We start from the raw sequence: 16171 nt of genomic DNA on the forward strand, positions 1-16171 counted from the left end.
CATCAGCATGCAAGGTGAATATCTCCTAAACCTGTACGATATTCATTTTACCTACAGGTAAGCCTTACCTGTAGGTAAAAATGTGAAAGCAGGGTATCCAACTGCTTTAATAAATTATATGCATCAAGATAGAACGTCTTCTGTATGTAGCAACCCCAATACTTACCGGAGCCCCATCTCTATCCAGCGATGTCGAGTCCCTCGGCCATCCGGGACTAATCCTTTTGATTGGCTGAGACACAGCATCGGAGCCATTGGCTCCCGCTGCTGTCAACCAGTTTGCCATGAGGAGAGAGAGGGTGCGGGGCCGAATGGCAGCTACATGTCTGAATGGACACAAGGAGCTGCAGCTTGGCTCAGCTGCCCCCATAGCAAGTGGCTTGTTGTGGGGGCACTCGATAGGAGGGAGGGGCCAGGAGTAGCGAAGGGGGACCTGTAAAACCACTACACAGAGTAGGTAAGAATAACATGTTTGTTATTTTTATTTATTTTTTAAAACAAGACTTTACAATTACAGAGGAGAAAACTTTAAAGGCCTAACAAGCATCTAAACTGTAGAAATGTAGATACATTATTGATCTGCATTGGGCAGAGAACAGACTAGAAAAAATGGTTAGTAAAATCCCTCAAACTCCAAAAAAATAAAAAGTAATCCCTCAAACTCCAGATCGATGACATGCTGTAAGCAATCAAATTGTAGCCCCATTCCATTTGCTCACCCGGTTTCCTTCTAGACCAAGACGTCGGGCAGAGTCGGAATAAAACTGCAGGTACCGTTCCAGCTGCCGAATGTATTCTGAAAGGTAGTAGAAGAGAGTTCAAGTGTTTGGCCAAAAAAAATAAAAGGGAATACATGCACAGTTCCTCTTGTTTTGCCTCTTAAAAATGCTTCAAGTACAGAAAAAAGGGATTTTTAATACAGCTTACCTGTAAAATCCTTTTCTTGGAGTACATCACGGGACACAGAGCGGCATTCATTACTATATGGGTTATATGGAGTACCTTCAGGTGATGGACACTGGCAATCTCAAACAGGAAGTGCCCTCCCTATATAACCCCCTCCCATAGGAGGAGTACCTCAGTTTTGTAGCAAGCAGTATGCCTCCCAAAATGGTCCCCATAAGAGGGGTGGGAGCTCTGTGTCCCGTGATGTACTCCAAGAAAAGGATTTTACAGGTAAGCTGTATTAAAAATCCCTTTTTCTTTCTCGTACATCACGGGACACAGAGCGGCATATTCATTACTATGTGGGATGTCCCAAAGCAATGCTTACAATGAGGGGAGGGAGAACATCTTCCCAAGACAGAAGGATTTAATTTAGAGATATACTTAAATCATAATAAATCCAACTTAGTTGAGAAAAAATAATTTTAAATTTTAAATTTAACTCAAAAGGGAGCCCCCGGAATCCGAGGGTCTCAAACTGCAGCCTGCAGCACTGCCTGCCCAAAGGCTGTATCAGTATTCCTTCTTACGTCCAACTGGTAGAATTTTGTAAACGTGTGGACAGAAGACCAGGTTGCCGCCTTGCAAACTTGAGCCATAGAGATCTGGTGGTGTGCTGCCCGGGAGGCGCCCATGGCCCTAGTAGAATGAGCCTTTAATGATAACGGAGGAGGCAACCCTTTCAAGCCGTAGGCCTGAGTGATTAACTGTTTAATCCATCTCGAGATGGTGGATTTTGCAGCTGCCTGCCCCTTCTTGGGCCCATCCGGTAAAATGAACAACACATCTGTTTTCCGGATCTTCTCTGTAGCTTTAAGATAGGCCTTCATGGCCCTGACAATATCCAAGGTATGCAGCAACCCTTCCTTTCTGGAAGTAGGTTTAGGGAAGAAGGATGGTAATACCAAATCCTGGTTTAGATGAAAACTGGATATAACGTTCGGTAGGAAGGAAGGATGAGGGCGGAGAACGACCTTGTCCTTATGTAAAATAAGATATGGTTCCTTACAGGATAAGGCTGCCAGTTCCGATACTCTTCTGGCGGAAACTATGGCTACCAAAAATACTAACTTCCTTGTTAGTAAAACCAAAGGAATTTCAGCCAACGGCTCAAAAGGTTGTTTCTGTAAACTTGACAGAACAAGATTTAAATCCCACGGACAAAGCGGGGATTTAACTGGAGGATTAATACGTAAGACCCCTTGAAGGAAGGTCTTAACTAGCGAGTGGGTGGCCAGCGGCCGCTGAAACCACACTGACAAAGCTGAAATCTGTCCTTTGATTGTGCTTAATGCCAGTCCTTTATCCACTCCTAGCTGGAGAAAACTTAATACTCTATCGATGGTAAATTTGCGAGAAAGCCATCGCTTGGACTCACACCAGCCTACATAGGCCTTCCAGACCCTGTAATAAATCACCCTAGAGACCGGTTTCCTGGCTCTGATTAGGGTAGAGATTACTTTCTGAGACAGACCTCTACCCCTGAGAATCAGGGATTCAGCTTCCAGGCCGTCAAAATTAGATGCCGTAAGGCAGGGTGGAGGATCGGACCTTGCGATAGCAGGTCTGGCCGTAGAGGAAGAGTCCAAGGGTCTCCCACTACTATCTTCAGGATTAGTGAATACCATGCCCTTCTGGGCCAAGCTGGAGCTACCAGGATGACTGGTATGTGCTCCACCCTGATCCTGCGCAGCAGGCGGGGTAGTAACTGGAGCGGGGGAAATGCATAAAGAAGTTTGAACTGATGCCAAGGGCAAACTAACGCATCGGTTCCGCAGGCTCTGGGATCCCTTGTGCGGGACATGAACCTGTCTAGCTTCTTGTTTAGTCTCGATGCCATGATATCCACGTCCGGCACTCCCCACTTCTGGCAGAGTGTCTGAAAGACCTGTGGATGCAGAGACCACTCCCCCGGCAATAGAGTCTGGCGACTTAAGAAGTCCGCCTGTAGGTTGTCCACTCCGGGAATGAATATAGCCGATATGCAGGGCACATGGGCTTCTGCCCACAAGAAAATCAAGCTCACTTCTTTCTGAGCGGCTTGACTCTTGGTTCCCCCTTGGTGATTTATATATATGCCACCGCCGTGGCATTGTCCGATTGTATTCTCACCGGGAACCCCTGCAGTTTGGACGTCCAAGCCCTGAGGGCTAGTCGGGCAGCTCTGAGCTCCAAGATATTGATGGGCAACTGCTTCTCTGCCGCTGCCCAAGTGCCCTGGCGAGTGCAACCATCCAAAATTGCTCCCCAGCCGATCAGGCTGGCGTCTGTGGTTACTATCTTCCAGGTCACAGGACTGAACGTCTTTCCCTTCAGGAGATTCTGAGGGTTTAACCACCAAGATAGACTTTGCCGGACTCTTGGTGAGAGTGGCAAAGGAATCTCCAAGGCCTGAGGCCTCTTGCTCCATGCTGACAGGATAGCTGCCTGCAGGATGCGAGTGTGGCTCTGAGCATACGGTACCGCCTCGAAGGTGGCCACCATCTTGCCTAGTAGCCGCATACATAGGCGAACAGTTGGCTTTCTCTTGCTCAGAACTATTTGTATTAGCTCTTTGATGGCCTTGACCTTTAATAGAGGTAGGAACACCCTCTGTTCTGTATCCAATCTCATGCCGAGATATTCCAGCTGCCTTGTGGGCCGAAATGCTGATTTGTCTCGATTTAGGACCCAGCCGAACCTCTCGAGGTACTGAACCGTGAGGGCGACTGCTCGTTCCAGGCCCGGAAACGAGTGGTCTACGACCAAGAGGTCGTCCCGGTAAGCTAGGACCGTGACCCCTTGGGTCCTTAGATTGGCTAGGATTGGGGCTAGGACCTTCGTGAATACCCGGGGGGCCGTAGCCAACCCGAAGGGGAGCGCCACAAATTGGAAATGACGCTGAGCCACCGAGAAGCGTAGAAACACCTGATGTGGCTGAAAAATTGGCACATGAAGGTAAGCATCCTTTATGTCTATGGACGCCATGAAGTCGTCCTTCTGGAGCACGGCGACAGCTGACCGAATAGTTTCCATCCGGAATGAGCGGACCTTTAGGTACGCATTTACTCCCTTTAAGTCCAAAATTGGCCTGACATCGCCGTTGGGCTTTGGGATGATAACAGGTTGGAGTAGAACCCCAAGCCCTGTTCCTGGACTGGTACTTCTACTATCACCTTCTGGCACAGCAGATGATTCAATGCCGCCATCAACGCGGCTCCCTTCACCGGGTCGCCTGGTACTCTTGACTCCTGGTAATGAGGAGGAGGGAATTCTGAAAATTCTAGTTTGTAGCCCGTGGCCACGGAAGACCGTACCCAGCAGTCGGGAATGCTGGCCTCCCAAACTTCTGCAAAGAGACGTAGCCTTCCCCCCACCATCGTGGGTGGGGGCGCCCCTTCATAAGGCCGACTTGGGGGCTGGCTTCGCAGGCTTGCGGTACCACTGCTTCTTGCCCCCAGTGGCTTGGCCTTGTGGCTTATTGTTAAAGCCTGATCTTGCAGGAGGCCGTCGATACTGTCTGGTATTAGAGGGCCCCTGTCCCGGGGAGGGCTGGCGCTTAAACACGGGCCCTCGGGCTTTCTTCTTGACTGGCAAGAGAGTGCTTTTGCCGCTTGATATAGTCTGAATATATCTATCCAGATCTTCTCCGAAGAGTCGTCCTCCATGGAAGGGAAACCCTACCAGGAGCTTTTTGCATGGGGGCTCAGCCTCCCAACTCTTCAACCATAAGAGCCTTCTCATATGGATTAGAAATAAGGATAAACGTGATGCCTGCTGGATGGAGTCCTTGATAGCATCCACCGTAAAGCGTATAGCCCTCAGTATATCCGAAAATTCCTCTGCCTGCTGGGCAGGGATAAGTTTAAGCATTTGCTTAGTCTTATCTGATAATGCTTGGGTAATTCCAATAGCAGCCACAGCGGGCTGAACTATCGCCCCTGCTGAAGTAAAGGAGGCTTTCAGTAATGTTTCCAAGCGTTTATCAACCGGATCCTTAAACACCTGTACGTTTTCCACCGGACAAGTTAAAGATTTGTTCACATAGGAGATGGCTGCGTCCACCGCCGGGGGCGCCCATCTTTTGGAGAATTTCTCCTCCATAGGATATAAAACAGAGAATTTTTTAGGTGGTAAAAAGACTCTATCTGGCTTAATCCAATCCTGAAACATGACCTCCTCGAGTAGAGGATGGATCGGGAAAACTGCGTTGCTTTGAGGCGTTCTTAAAGAGCCTAAAGCTGAAACCGCCGATACTTGAGGTTCTGGTATGGGTAACTTAAATGCCTCATGGACCATGTCCGTTAAGGCCTGAACCCACAACCTTTCCCCTTGGGAGGCTGAACCAGACCCCTCAGTATCCCAGATCCTCGATCTCTGAACCACCCTGGTCCAAAGCGTCAAGTCTATCCAATTCCCCTAGGGAAAGGATTTCTGTGTCTGAGGGTTCTTGCTCGGGTGACGGAGACCTAGTCCGCTTTCTACCCGATATAGCTTTAGCTATCCTTTTTGCCATTCTTTTCTCTAGTTCACCTAAAGAAACAGCAAGAACTCTCTCAGTGACAAAGCCGGGGTTGGACTGACCTGGATCAGCCCCAGCACCAGATCCCCCAGGTCCCATCAAGGCGTGCCCTGATATGTCCTGTGGGGAGAGCAGCGGCATAGCCGTGTCTGAGCCCTCGGATTTTGCGGGGGAATCCCCACCCTTTGTACCCTCTGACCCAGAAGGCATGGTACAATACCGAGGTACACCTGCTATCACCCAGCCACAGACGTAGCTAAGGGGATCTGTCGGTTTGGGAGCGATAGAGACTAACGCCCAAACTGATAAGGGAGATCAGCAGTTCTTTCCCTTCTTCTTTTTTTTTTTTTTTGAAGAGGAAAAGAAACCACTCTGTCTCCCACTAAGTATTGCCAATAGCCATCTGCTGAAAAAAGGAAAAGAAAACCTATCTGTAGGTTTGACAGTCTTTAGAAAAAACTGCAATTCTTCCTTTCGCCACCGGGTGTCCTCGGCGTGCTCCGCTCTGTGTCCTCCTCTCCTCTAGCTCAGGATGACACTGAGCTCTTGGCAGCTAATGGAAGGACCTCCCCTTCCTTTACTTGTGATTCGCCGCCCACCGGGACGCGCCCCCACCACGGAAATGGCGCGAAAATCGTTTATATCTCGGGCACGCGCGCGCGCGCACGCGCCCGTCGGCGGGGGCCATCACACATGGAGGAGGACAGAGCAGCGCAGGCACCCAGGCAGGTAAGCCCTTTAGGTAGGTCACAGACCTCCTTTTAGCATGGGAAAAGACTCCCCTCTTACAGAGATCCCACACCTAGCGCCAGCAGCCCAGCTAAACAACACTTACCAGGGAGGTCACATATTACTGGGGAAAAAAGGTTGAATCATCCTGTCTCTGTCATAGACATAGTGATTCCTTGCCAATGCAGAGCATACCCAGGCCTGTCCCCCTGTGCACCCCCTGTAGGGAACCTGCTAAGAACCAAGTTCCGCAAGCTCCCCCAATACTTACCTGCTCCATGCCGCAGGACTTTTGCACAGCAAGAGGTCCAATCTTCCCCCATCTCCGTGGGTGGCGTCTAGACCTTCAGGCCCTGGGTTCCTATGAAGGAGCCACTGTCCTGGGCCCATATAGCACCCTGGCAACAGAAACATTAGGCCCCCAAAGGTTTCTAAGTTCTGGGCCCAGGGTCCAGCTCTCTGAACAGAAAGCATTATGGGCTACACCCCAATGGTTTGGGGTCCGGTTGCTGACCACTTTAGCACTGAGGCCTTTGGACAGAACCGGTTAGCCCACCTTAATCCCAAGGATGTGGAGGTAAGCTAAACCATGACCAACACCTAAGACACTGGCGAAAAAACTGAGGTACTCCTCCTATGGGAGGGGGTTATATAGGGAGGGGCACTTCCTGTTTGAGATTGCCAGTGTCCATCACCTGAAGGTACTCCATATAACCCACATAGTAATGAATATGCTGCTCTGTGTCCCGTGATGTACGAGAAAGAAAATACCAGCTGATCTGCTCAAAGTCCAGTCAGCTCCTAATTTCCCGTAGTAAGCCGACATAGCTGCCTTTGCAGCATGGAAACCGCACCCCAGTGAGCGCCGTCAGCCCCACCTTGTGGACTACAGAACTCCTCCCCTCCCCTGATCAAAATTTAAGGGGTAGTGTTCCCAAGTTCAGCAGAGACCTTTATAAGTTAAGTTTTTACATTATAAAAAGAAGTTTTTACATTATAAAAAGAAAAGAATGTGTTGCAATCTTAAAAGGAGAAGTAGGGCCCTACTTCTCCTGTAAGTCCAAGAAGTGCACTTCGTTCTGCACTCCTGTGACACATATTCAGCTAATGTCACTCCAGTCACTGGAGCGATCCCGACTTTAATGTTGGGATCCACCCAGATGCCTGACCAGCTGCTGCCTCCAGCCTCTCAGCGTGCAGCTGGGAGACTAAGCCAGCCGCTTCTGCCCCCCATCGCAGCCTAGAGGGGCAGAGCATAGAGCTGGTGGCTCACAGTCACCAGCTCTCTGCTCACTAAAGATCAAGAACTGAGCAATCGGCAGTCTTTGATCACTCAGTTCTCGGTCTTAGAAACTGCAGGGGACCGATGCTGCATCCACCTAGGTGAGCATAAAATGTTTATTTATTTTTTTCTTCCCTTACTTCTCTTTTAAAGTGTCTGTAAACCTCAGACATAAAATATGAACAAAGCACATCCCTCTTTGGCAGGGGTCTCCAACTGGCGATCCTCCAGCTGTTGCGAAACTACAAGTCTCATCATGCCTCTGCCTGTGGGAGTTATGCTTGTAACTGTCAGCCTTGCAATGCCTCATGGGACTTGTAGTTTCGCAACAGCTGGAGGGTCGCCACTTTGATACCCCTGCGCTATAGTGTGTCCTGTACTTATCTCACACCAAGGCCCCTTTCACACTATTGCGACTTCAAATTCGCATAATTTTACCGTGATTTGCGGACGCGATTTCAGGGAATGCCTGTGTAAGTGGCATCAAAATCGGACCAAAGTTGTGCAGGGACTACTTTGAAGTCGGAACGACTTGAAGTCGTACTAATATGAATGGTTGTCATTGCAAATCATGGGAAATGACTTGTCACGCTACTTTTCCATCACAAATCGTGGGAAAAGTCATAGAAGTGTGAAACAGGCCTTAGTTTCAATTCTGTCCGCTGCCTCATTTCTATGCTATAAGCATGAGTCAGTTGTGATGAGTTTTCTGACACCAAGAGGAAAATGGTGACGGGGGAGGGACCTCCAGCTGATTGACAGACTCAGCTTTGGTCATGTGTAAAGGGGGGTGTTTCCCTTCCCTCCAATCAGCTCTCAGAGCTTTCCACACTAATGTAACTTGAGCCCTCCGCCCCCTGCTTTTCAGAGCCAACTTTATTCAAATTTTCCTTCCTAGCGCATTCTTTGTTTTCTTGATAATTGCCATGTCCCTGTGGCATCCCACAATGTGATACAGGCACCTGGATGACCAATGAAGAGACACACACTGTCAAGATAGGAAGTGGCTGTTGATGCCGGAAACAGGCATCCTAAAACCTATACAGAGAATGCATACAACCAGCTGTGGCTCTACTTTTTTTTTTTTGGGGTACCGATTTCCTACCTACAGCTGCTGCTTGAACTACATCCATAAACCTTCCGATATCCAGGGATCTGACCCAACGAAAGCACCGGTACACTGCCCTCCATACCATTCATAGAGGCTACACTGCATAGTACCCCATCTGTCACCAATGTTGAAAATGCCAAGTTTCTCCTGGAAATGATAACCGCCTGTCATTCTGATCCAATAGCTTTATTACTCAAAATCAATGACTTGCAAAAAAGTATGCAGCAAGTAAACGTAAGGGGAGGCAGAGCTCCTGATCCTCCTCAGCTAAGCTAAGAATTTAGGCCCCTCACCAGCTTGAAGTGGAGGTCCTCCCTTACGCAGCTGCTGTATCTGCTGCTGACCCCTCTGACCGACATCATTAAGGAGAGCCACCAAGTCTTCAGGGGGAGGTCGCTGCTGCTGCCTGTAGCCTTGAACCTGAAAGAAGAAGTAAAAAAAATGTATAAAGTACCCATAGGCCTAGGTCCTAAGATGTCACCCGCGAGGGCAAAGATTGATGCTATTTTTTCTTGTGAAAAAAAAAAAGATTGATGCTATTTGCATCAATGGAGGGGTGGTGGGAGAAATGAGCCCAGGGCTGCTTATCCAGGGAATTTGTGATCAGCGCTAATTTAGTTCAAGAATAAATTCACCTTATGTAAACAAATAATCAAAGCTCATCTTTCTGCAGATAAAAAAAAAACATTGTAGAGAAGTGCTGTGAATACAACAAATTATTTGTGGTACCTTCATCCCATCAAAATATGGCAAAAGGAGAGATAAAAAACATGTTATTCCTTTATATTGCATCACCTTAGTAGCAGAGTTTGGCTGTTCCTCACCCAGTTTTAAGCCTCCTACACAGCTGTTTCTACTTTACACCTGGTACTTCTGTATATGAAAGAGCAGATGCTCCCTTTTATGTGACAGCACGGTGTTTCTATCCCTGTCCAAACTCCAAATAAAGTGACTGAGAATTTAGACAGAGCCCTCTCTCCTTAACTTTTGCCAAGGATCACTCAGAAAGAGAAATACAATCATCACACTTACCTTCTTCTCCAGTTTCTCTTTCTCATAAGCCAACACGCTCAAGCTGTGCAGAGTTGGAGCACTGAAACAGAAGCAAAACATTTTTTTTTTGACATGTTAAAACATATCGAATCATTAAAAAAGTGTTACATAAAGCAGCTCACCAGTCCTAGAGGCAGGAGGTGTTTTATCCCAATACATTCTGTGCATTAAGAAAAAAAAAAAAAAACCCTTCGTGTGTGCAGCAGCTCCCCCAGACCCCCTAATACTTACCTGTGCCCCATCACAATCCAGCGATGTTGTGCCAGAGACTCGGCTGTCCGGCACTCCTGATTGGCTGAGACACAGCAGCGGGCACCACTGGCTCTTGCTGCCGTCAAAGTAAGTGAGCCGATGAGAGTGAGGGGGCAGGGCCGAGTCTCGGCTCCATGTCTGAATTAACACACAGAGCAGCCGCCCGGCTCAGGTGACCCATAGCAAGCTGCTTGCTGTGGGGGCACTTGGCAGGAGGGAGAGGCCTGAGACGTGGAGGATCGGAGCTGTTCTGTGCAAAACCATTACACAGAGCAGGTTAGTATGACATGTTTGTTATTTTAAAAAAATGACTTAACACTTGAATGTGAAAGTTATTTTTTTTTTCAGGACTTTTTGCCCTTTATTTTTACCTGGTGATCCTGCCAGTAACCCATTCCCTGCCCTAGATTAATGCGCACGCACTATACTTTATTCCTTGAGGAGCAGCGTTGGCACACTAGTACAGGATGTATAATAGCACTACAGAGGTAACCTGGACAGGGCTGATAACTCCAGTTAAGGGGGATCTTGCACTAAAATGCAAGGTCCACTTATGCAGCTGCCCCCCACCTCCTGTTGTCAAAACCTTGCATTATGGAAATTAAAACGAAAACTCTGGGAGAAAATCCCTAAAAAAAGCCTTACAGTAAAACCTTTGTTTGAGAGTAACTTGGTTTGAGAGCGTTTTGCAAGACAAGCAAAATGTTTTAATAAATTTTGCCTTGATATACAAGGGATGTCTTGATATAAGAGTAGCGTCATGTCACAACGGAGTATAAAAAACAAGAGAGGAGCCTCTAAGTGTATCAATATGGTTACATTTAATGAAGGTACAACATTTAGCAACTTATTGATACACTTAGGAGGTTCCTCTTTTCTCTTTTATACCCTGTAAAAAAAATGCTTTGATATACAAGTGCTTTGGATTACAAGCATGTTTCTGCAACGAATTATGCTCACAAACCAAGGTTTTATTTTACCTTACTTCCAAGCTTATGGCGGGTTCACCTAAGCAAGGGGACGTTGTTGGGTTTTAGGGGTGCAACGGATCACAGTTGATCCGTGATCCGAACGGGTCACCCCCTTCGGATCGGAACACACTGTGATCCGCGGATTGCCGCGGCTCCGGAGCTAGGCCGAAGCCGCGGCCTTTTCTAATGTTATGGCCGCGGCTTCGGCCTACCTCCGGAGCCACGGCCATAACGCTAGGAAAGGCCGCGGCTTCGGCCTAGCTCCGGAGCTGCGGGCATAACATTAGGAAAGGCCGCGGCTTCGGCCTAGCTCCGGAGCCGCGGCCATCTTGGTACACCCGGCGGTGGCCCTCCTCTGTTTACACCCACAGAGGAGGAGCCCGCACTCGTGGGACACACGCTGGGAGAGTCTGTACTACCTGAGAGGGGGGGGGGGGGGTGTGGGGGTAGAGTGTCTGTCGGTATTACCTGGAGGGGTGGGTCTCTGTACTGAGAGGAGGGGGGGGGGGTGTCTGCACCGAGGGGGTACTATAGTTGGTAGGGGGGGGGGTTAACAGTGGGGGGGAAGATGTGTATATTCCAGTGTGGGGGGTGAGATGTGGATATTCCAGTGGGGGGGGGGGGGGGAGATGTGTATATTACAGTGGGGGAGAATTTTTTTTGGCGATCCGAAAAATGATCCGATCCGTGACTCCTGATCCGAGGAACGATCCGAACCGTGAGTTTTTTGCTCCGTTGCACCCCTATTGGGTTTCCTTGCAGAATTCTTGGAAAGTTGAGGATCCCAAATCCAACAAGAACAGGTTCCTGCACAGAGAGCAGTAGCATCCGCTCCTGAGATTTGGGATCCTGAACTCTCCCAGAGATTTAGACACTCAATGATATCAGTGATAGGAAGTGGTTGGATCCCAGGAGTGAGGTCACTTTCACCCTGATCCGCTGCAAAAACGCAAATGCGTATTTCACATGGTTTTTAAAGTACAAGTGACTAAAAAAACAAGTTTTTCCATTGCTTTCAAATGGTAAGGTGCGTTTTTTTAAACCACCTAAAGATGCCCCAAAAAAAGTTGCAAGCAGGATTTTTTTCACCGCAACCGAAGCGCACTGTGCCAATGTGAACACATTTGTTGATTTAAAAAAGAAGCATTTTTTTGGAGCTTTTCTTGTGCTTAAAAAAACTTTCACACTGATCAGAAGATGCATGACCATTAAAGCCTATGGAACTCTTAATACCAGTCAGTTGCATTTTTTAAATCCTGCATGCAGCATTTGTGGTGCAGTAAAATAAAACCTACCGAAAACACACATCCCCATTGATACGAATGAAAAACGCATCAAAAATGTACCCGTACTTGCATTTTTGAGTGACAGGTCCTTTTTTTCACAGGTGTAGAACGCAACAGAAATGTGGCAAAAACGCATGTGTGTTTAATGCATTTTTGCAGTGGAGCAGTGTGAAATCAGCAGAATGCACAGAAGGTGGAGGGGAAGCAGCATATGCAGACCTCACATTTTAGTCCGCTTGCAGATTTCATTGCAGCAAAAGGTACAGTCTGCAGGAACTTACAAACTCACTGAACTTATGGCAGGATCAACATTTTTTTTTTATTATCAAGTAGATAGAAAAAAATGCTTCTAATAATATATTTTACAGATCAAAGGGAAGCAAACAGGAAAAGTTCATTGTTGGGGTTGCATATACTTAATGTGAACCTGTCATAAGTTAAGATGACCAGGTATTGGCCTTCACTATAAAGATTCTTCCATGCGTTCTAGTAAAATCTTCTCCTAGGAGCCTGAGCACATGCCATCTGCAAACTCTGGCCCCGATTCAGATACAATAGTGTATCTCTCGGTGGGCGTAACGTATCTCAGATACGTTACGCCGCCGTAAATTAGGGCGCAAGTTCCGTATTCAGAAAGAACTTGCGCCCTAAGTTAATGCGGCGTAACGTATGTGGTCCGACGTAAGCCCGCGGAATTCAAATGTGGATGATGTGGGCGTGTTTTATTTAAATTAATAGTGACCCCACGTATTTGAAGTTTTTTACGAACGGCGCATGCGGCGTTCGTGAAAGAATCCCAGTGCGCATGCTCAAAATTACGCCGCATATCGTCAATGCTTTAGACGTGAACGTAACTTGCGTACAGGCCTATTCGCGAACGACTTACGCAAACAACGTAAACGACGGAAAAATCGACGCTTTCCCGACGTCCATACTTAACATAGGATACGCCTCATATAGCAGGGGTAACTTTACACCGGAAAAAGCCGAACGTAAACGACGTAAAAAAAAATGCGCCGGGCAGACGTACGTTTCTGAATCGGCGTATCTACCCAATTAGCATATTCCTCGGGTAAATCTACGGAAGCGCCACCTAGCGGCCAGCGTAAATATGCAGCCTAAGATACGACGGTGTAAGACACTTACGCCGGTCGGATCTTGGGGAAATCTATGCGTAACTGATTCTATGAATCAGTCGCATAGATATGACCCCGCACACTCAGAGTTACTACGGCGTATCAGGAGATACGCCGTCGTAACTGCTCTCTGAATCCGGGCCACTGACTTCAAACATAAGTCAGAGCTATGGTATGCCCCTCCCCCAACAAACCAATAGCTAACCTTTTCAATCAGAATTGTGACACACTGGGCTTTTGACATCCGACCCGAGATCTGATGAAAACGGACATGCACGTTTTCACCCAATGAATACAATTCTAAATACGAACAACAACCTACAAAGCCATCCACAAATCAAGACCTCCTGCTCTTTGGCTTCCTTGTCACCTCCTCCCATACTCACCTCCAGGACTTCTCTAGAGCCTACCAAATCCTCAAACTCCCTACCCCAATTTGTCTGGCTATCTCATACTTCATCCATCTTTAGGCAATCCCTGAAAGCCCATCGCTTCAGAGAGGCCTAACCAGCCTCTAACTCCTAAACTGTACTTTTACTTTGTCCATCAGCTGACCCCCCCCACAGTTATTACCTTCTGTGTCACTTAATGTTTCCCTTTAGATTCTAGGCTAGAATGAGCAGGGTCCCCGGTCTGCCTCTAGTTTGTAATGTTCTGTGCAAACTGTTGGTGCTATAAAAACCCTGTATAATAAAATAATAATCTTACTTGGATACGGAATTACTGCCTCCGGACTTAATAGGTGTTGGCTGTTTGGGTTTTGGAACAGTCGCCTGAAAAGAAAGTTGCAATTTAGAAAAGGAGCAAAAGAAGATGACTGATGTGTGTGTACTTTTAGCCAATAGTCTCCTCTGTCGTTTTGCATTTTGAGATAGCGAGAGCTTCCGGAGTTAATTTTTTAAATTAATAAGCTAGTGATTGGTTGCTAGGACCACCCAGCAACCAATCATCTGGAAAGTTACCTCCGGAAGCTCCCAGTGTCTTATCAGCGCTGCTGTGCGTCTCTCCCGTGTTCTCATTCGGCTTCTTGCTCCGCTCTTACTTAAAATGTCTGCGGGCCGTGTGCACGTGAATTCATTACGTGCACTGATGGGCAGGGGTATTGCTAGGTGGGAAAAAGACCAGCCCGAAGGTAAATTTCATAATCCCTCCCACAATTTAAAGCAAGTCCTGCCTAAGCTCAGCATCATGTGGGTCGTGGGGGTTGGGCCAACTTGCTGGTTGCTGCCTGGCTGGGCTTTCAGTGCTGTTCAGTGGGCCTTAGTGACAGCACACCGAGTCTGGGCTGAGGACTCACTTGAGCTGGCTGATAAGTGTCCATCAATGTAGCCTCACCAGTGCAACCTCACCAGTGCCCATCAACAAAGCCTTGCCAGTGCATGGGGAAAGGAGACCCACCAGTTAACACATCCTGGCATTAGACCTGTGTGACGTCCATCAGTCCAGGAGGTGGGAACTCGTATGTATGCCCCTGTATAGCCCTGAGTTCCCGGCCAACCCCAGGCCTTGGGACTCGGGGCTACCAATTGTCAACAACAATATCAAACCCGAGGCTTTTTGTGAGCCCACACGGGGCTATAGCCCCGGTCAGTGCCCCCCCCCCCCCCCAGACATTTAGCAGCAGGGTGCAGTTGCCGATCTCTTGCCTAGGCCATCATTGACCCCTAGGGGTTCAATACTAGTTCGGCCTGGTCTCACAACACTCCTAGACAGCTTGAAAACACAGAATTGTGCATAAATAAGAACCAACTCCTGCCATCAGTGGAGCAAAAAAAGAAATGACCCATGCCATCAGAAGACCAGCCTTAATTCTGCAGGAAAATACATAATGTATAAAAAGGAATTTCATAAAAAAATTTGTTTACGTGGTAGAAGGGCTTTAGGGAGGGAAGGGGAAAAACTGAAGTTATACTTTAAAACTGGTGAAGGAATATTTAGGAGTGTTATTTATTTTTCATTCAGTGAAGATGAAACTACAGTTTGTAAGAGTAATATGCTCCATCAACTGGTTATTGCAGATTTTTGCGCTCACTTCCTGTTTATGTTCAGACAAGAAATTAGGGAACATTTATCACAGACCACAACATGATACTGACAGTATCTTGGTCTTTCAACAACTGTACTTTTCTTAAAAAAAAAACAATATATATATTGCTGTATTAGTCCCTCCCTGCCGGAGATTTTTTATCATTTCCTCTCCTGGTGACAATACAATTTCCCCCAGTTCATCTCATGGTTGTAAAGCAAGCTAAGCATAAATACATCTTGCCTCATAGAAACAGCTTTCCTACACACTTTCTCCTTGCACCCATTGTTGTTAAAGTGGTTGTAAAGGCACAAGCTTTTTTTGCCTTCTATGCATGAAGGTAAAAAAAAACTTCTGTAAGCCCCCTCTCGATCCAGCAATGTCCAGGAGAGCTTTGCCTCTCTGGGGACTCGCACTCCTGATTGGCCAGTGAACCAATCAGGAGACGGAGAGGGCAGGGTTGAGCCATGGCTCAGCTCGGGTGCCCCCCATAGCAAGCCGCTTGCTGTGGGGCACCCGGCAGGGATAAGGGGCCAGGAATGTCGGCGAGGGACTTGAGGATAGGGCTGCTCTATGCAAAACCACTGCACAGTGCAGGCAAGTATAATTTTTTTAAAAAAATAAAAGACAAGAATTTAATATCCCTCTAACCTTCCGCTGTGTGTCTGGGCATCTCAGTTTACCTTTTAATATTGCAGATTTGTTTTAAATTGATTTTGTTAATGACGTTAGTGGCCAAAAACAGCCAAAACCCCCATTTCTGATACCCAGGCTATTCAAAAGCTACCCCAGGAGAAGTAAATCAGCACTTTAGAAATGTTCTGTGTGAGACTGAAGGCAAGGAGAGTGTGAACCATACAAATGCTGCTTCACGTCACC

The 16171-nt window shown here is 47.4% G+C and overlaps 1 protein-coding gene across 2 annotated transcripts in view; it reads right to left on the reverse strand.

The window, feature by feature from the left end:
• The window catches only part of CC2D1A (coiled-coil and C2 domain containing 1A), a 125683-nt gene that overhangs the window by 10604 nt on the left and 98908 nt on the right, over nt 1-16171 (reverse strand). For both annotated transcript variants that reach the window (XM_040346602.1, XM_040346601.1), the window contains exons 24-27: nt 13975-14039; nt 9601-9661; nt 8862-8988; nt 720-796 (exon numbers count right to left, since the gene is read on the reverse strand). In XM_040346602.1, coding sequence (XP_040202536.1) covers nt 720-796; nt 8862-8988; nt 9601-9661; nt 13975-14039 — 330 coding nt within the window. The remainder of the gene's footprint in view (nt 1-719; nt 797-8861; nt 8989-9600; nt 9662-13974; nt 14040-16171) is intronic.

Source organism: Rana temporaria, chromosome 3 (assembly GCF_905171775.1).
Source record: "Rana temporaria chromosome 3, aRanTem1.1, whole genome shotgun sequence".
Taxonomy (NCBI): domain Eukaryota; kingdom Metazoa; phylum Chordata; class Amphibia; order Anura; family Ranidae; genus Rana; species Rana temporaria.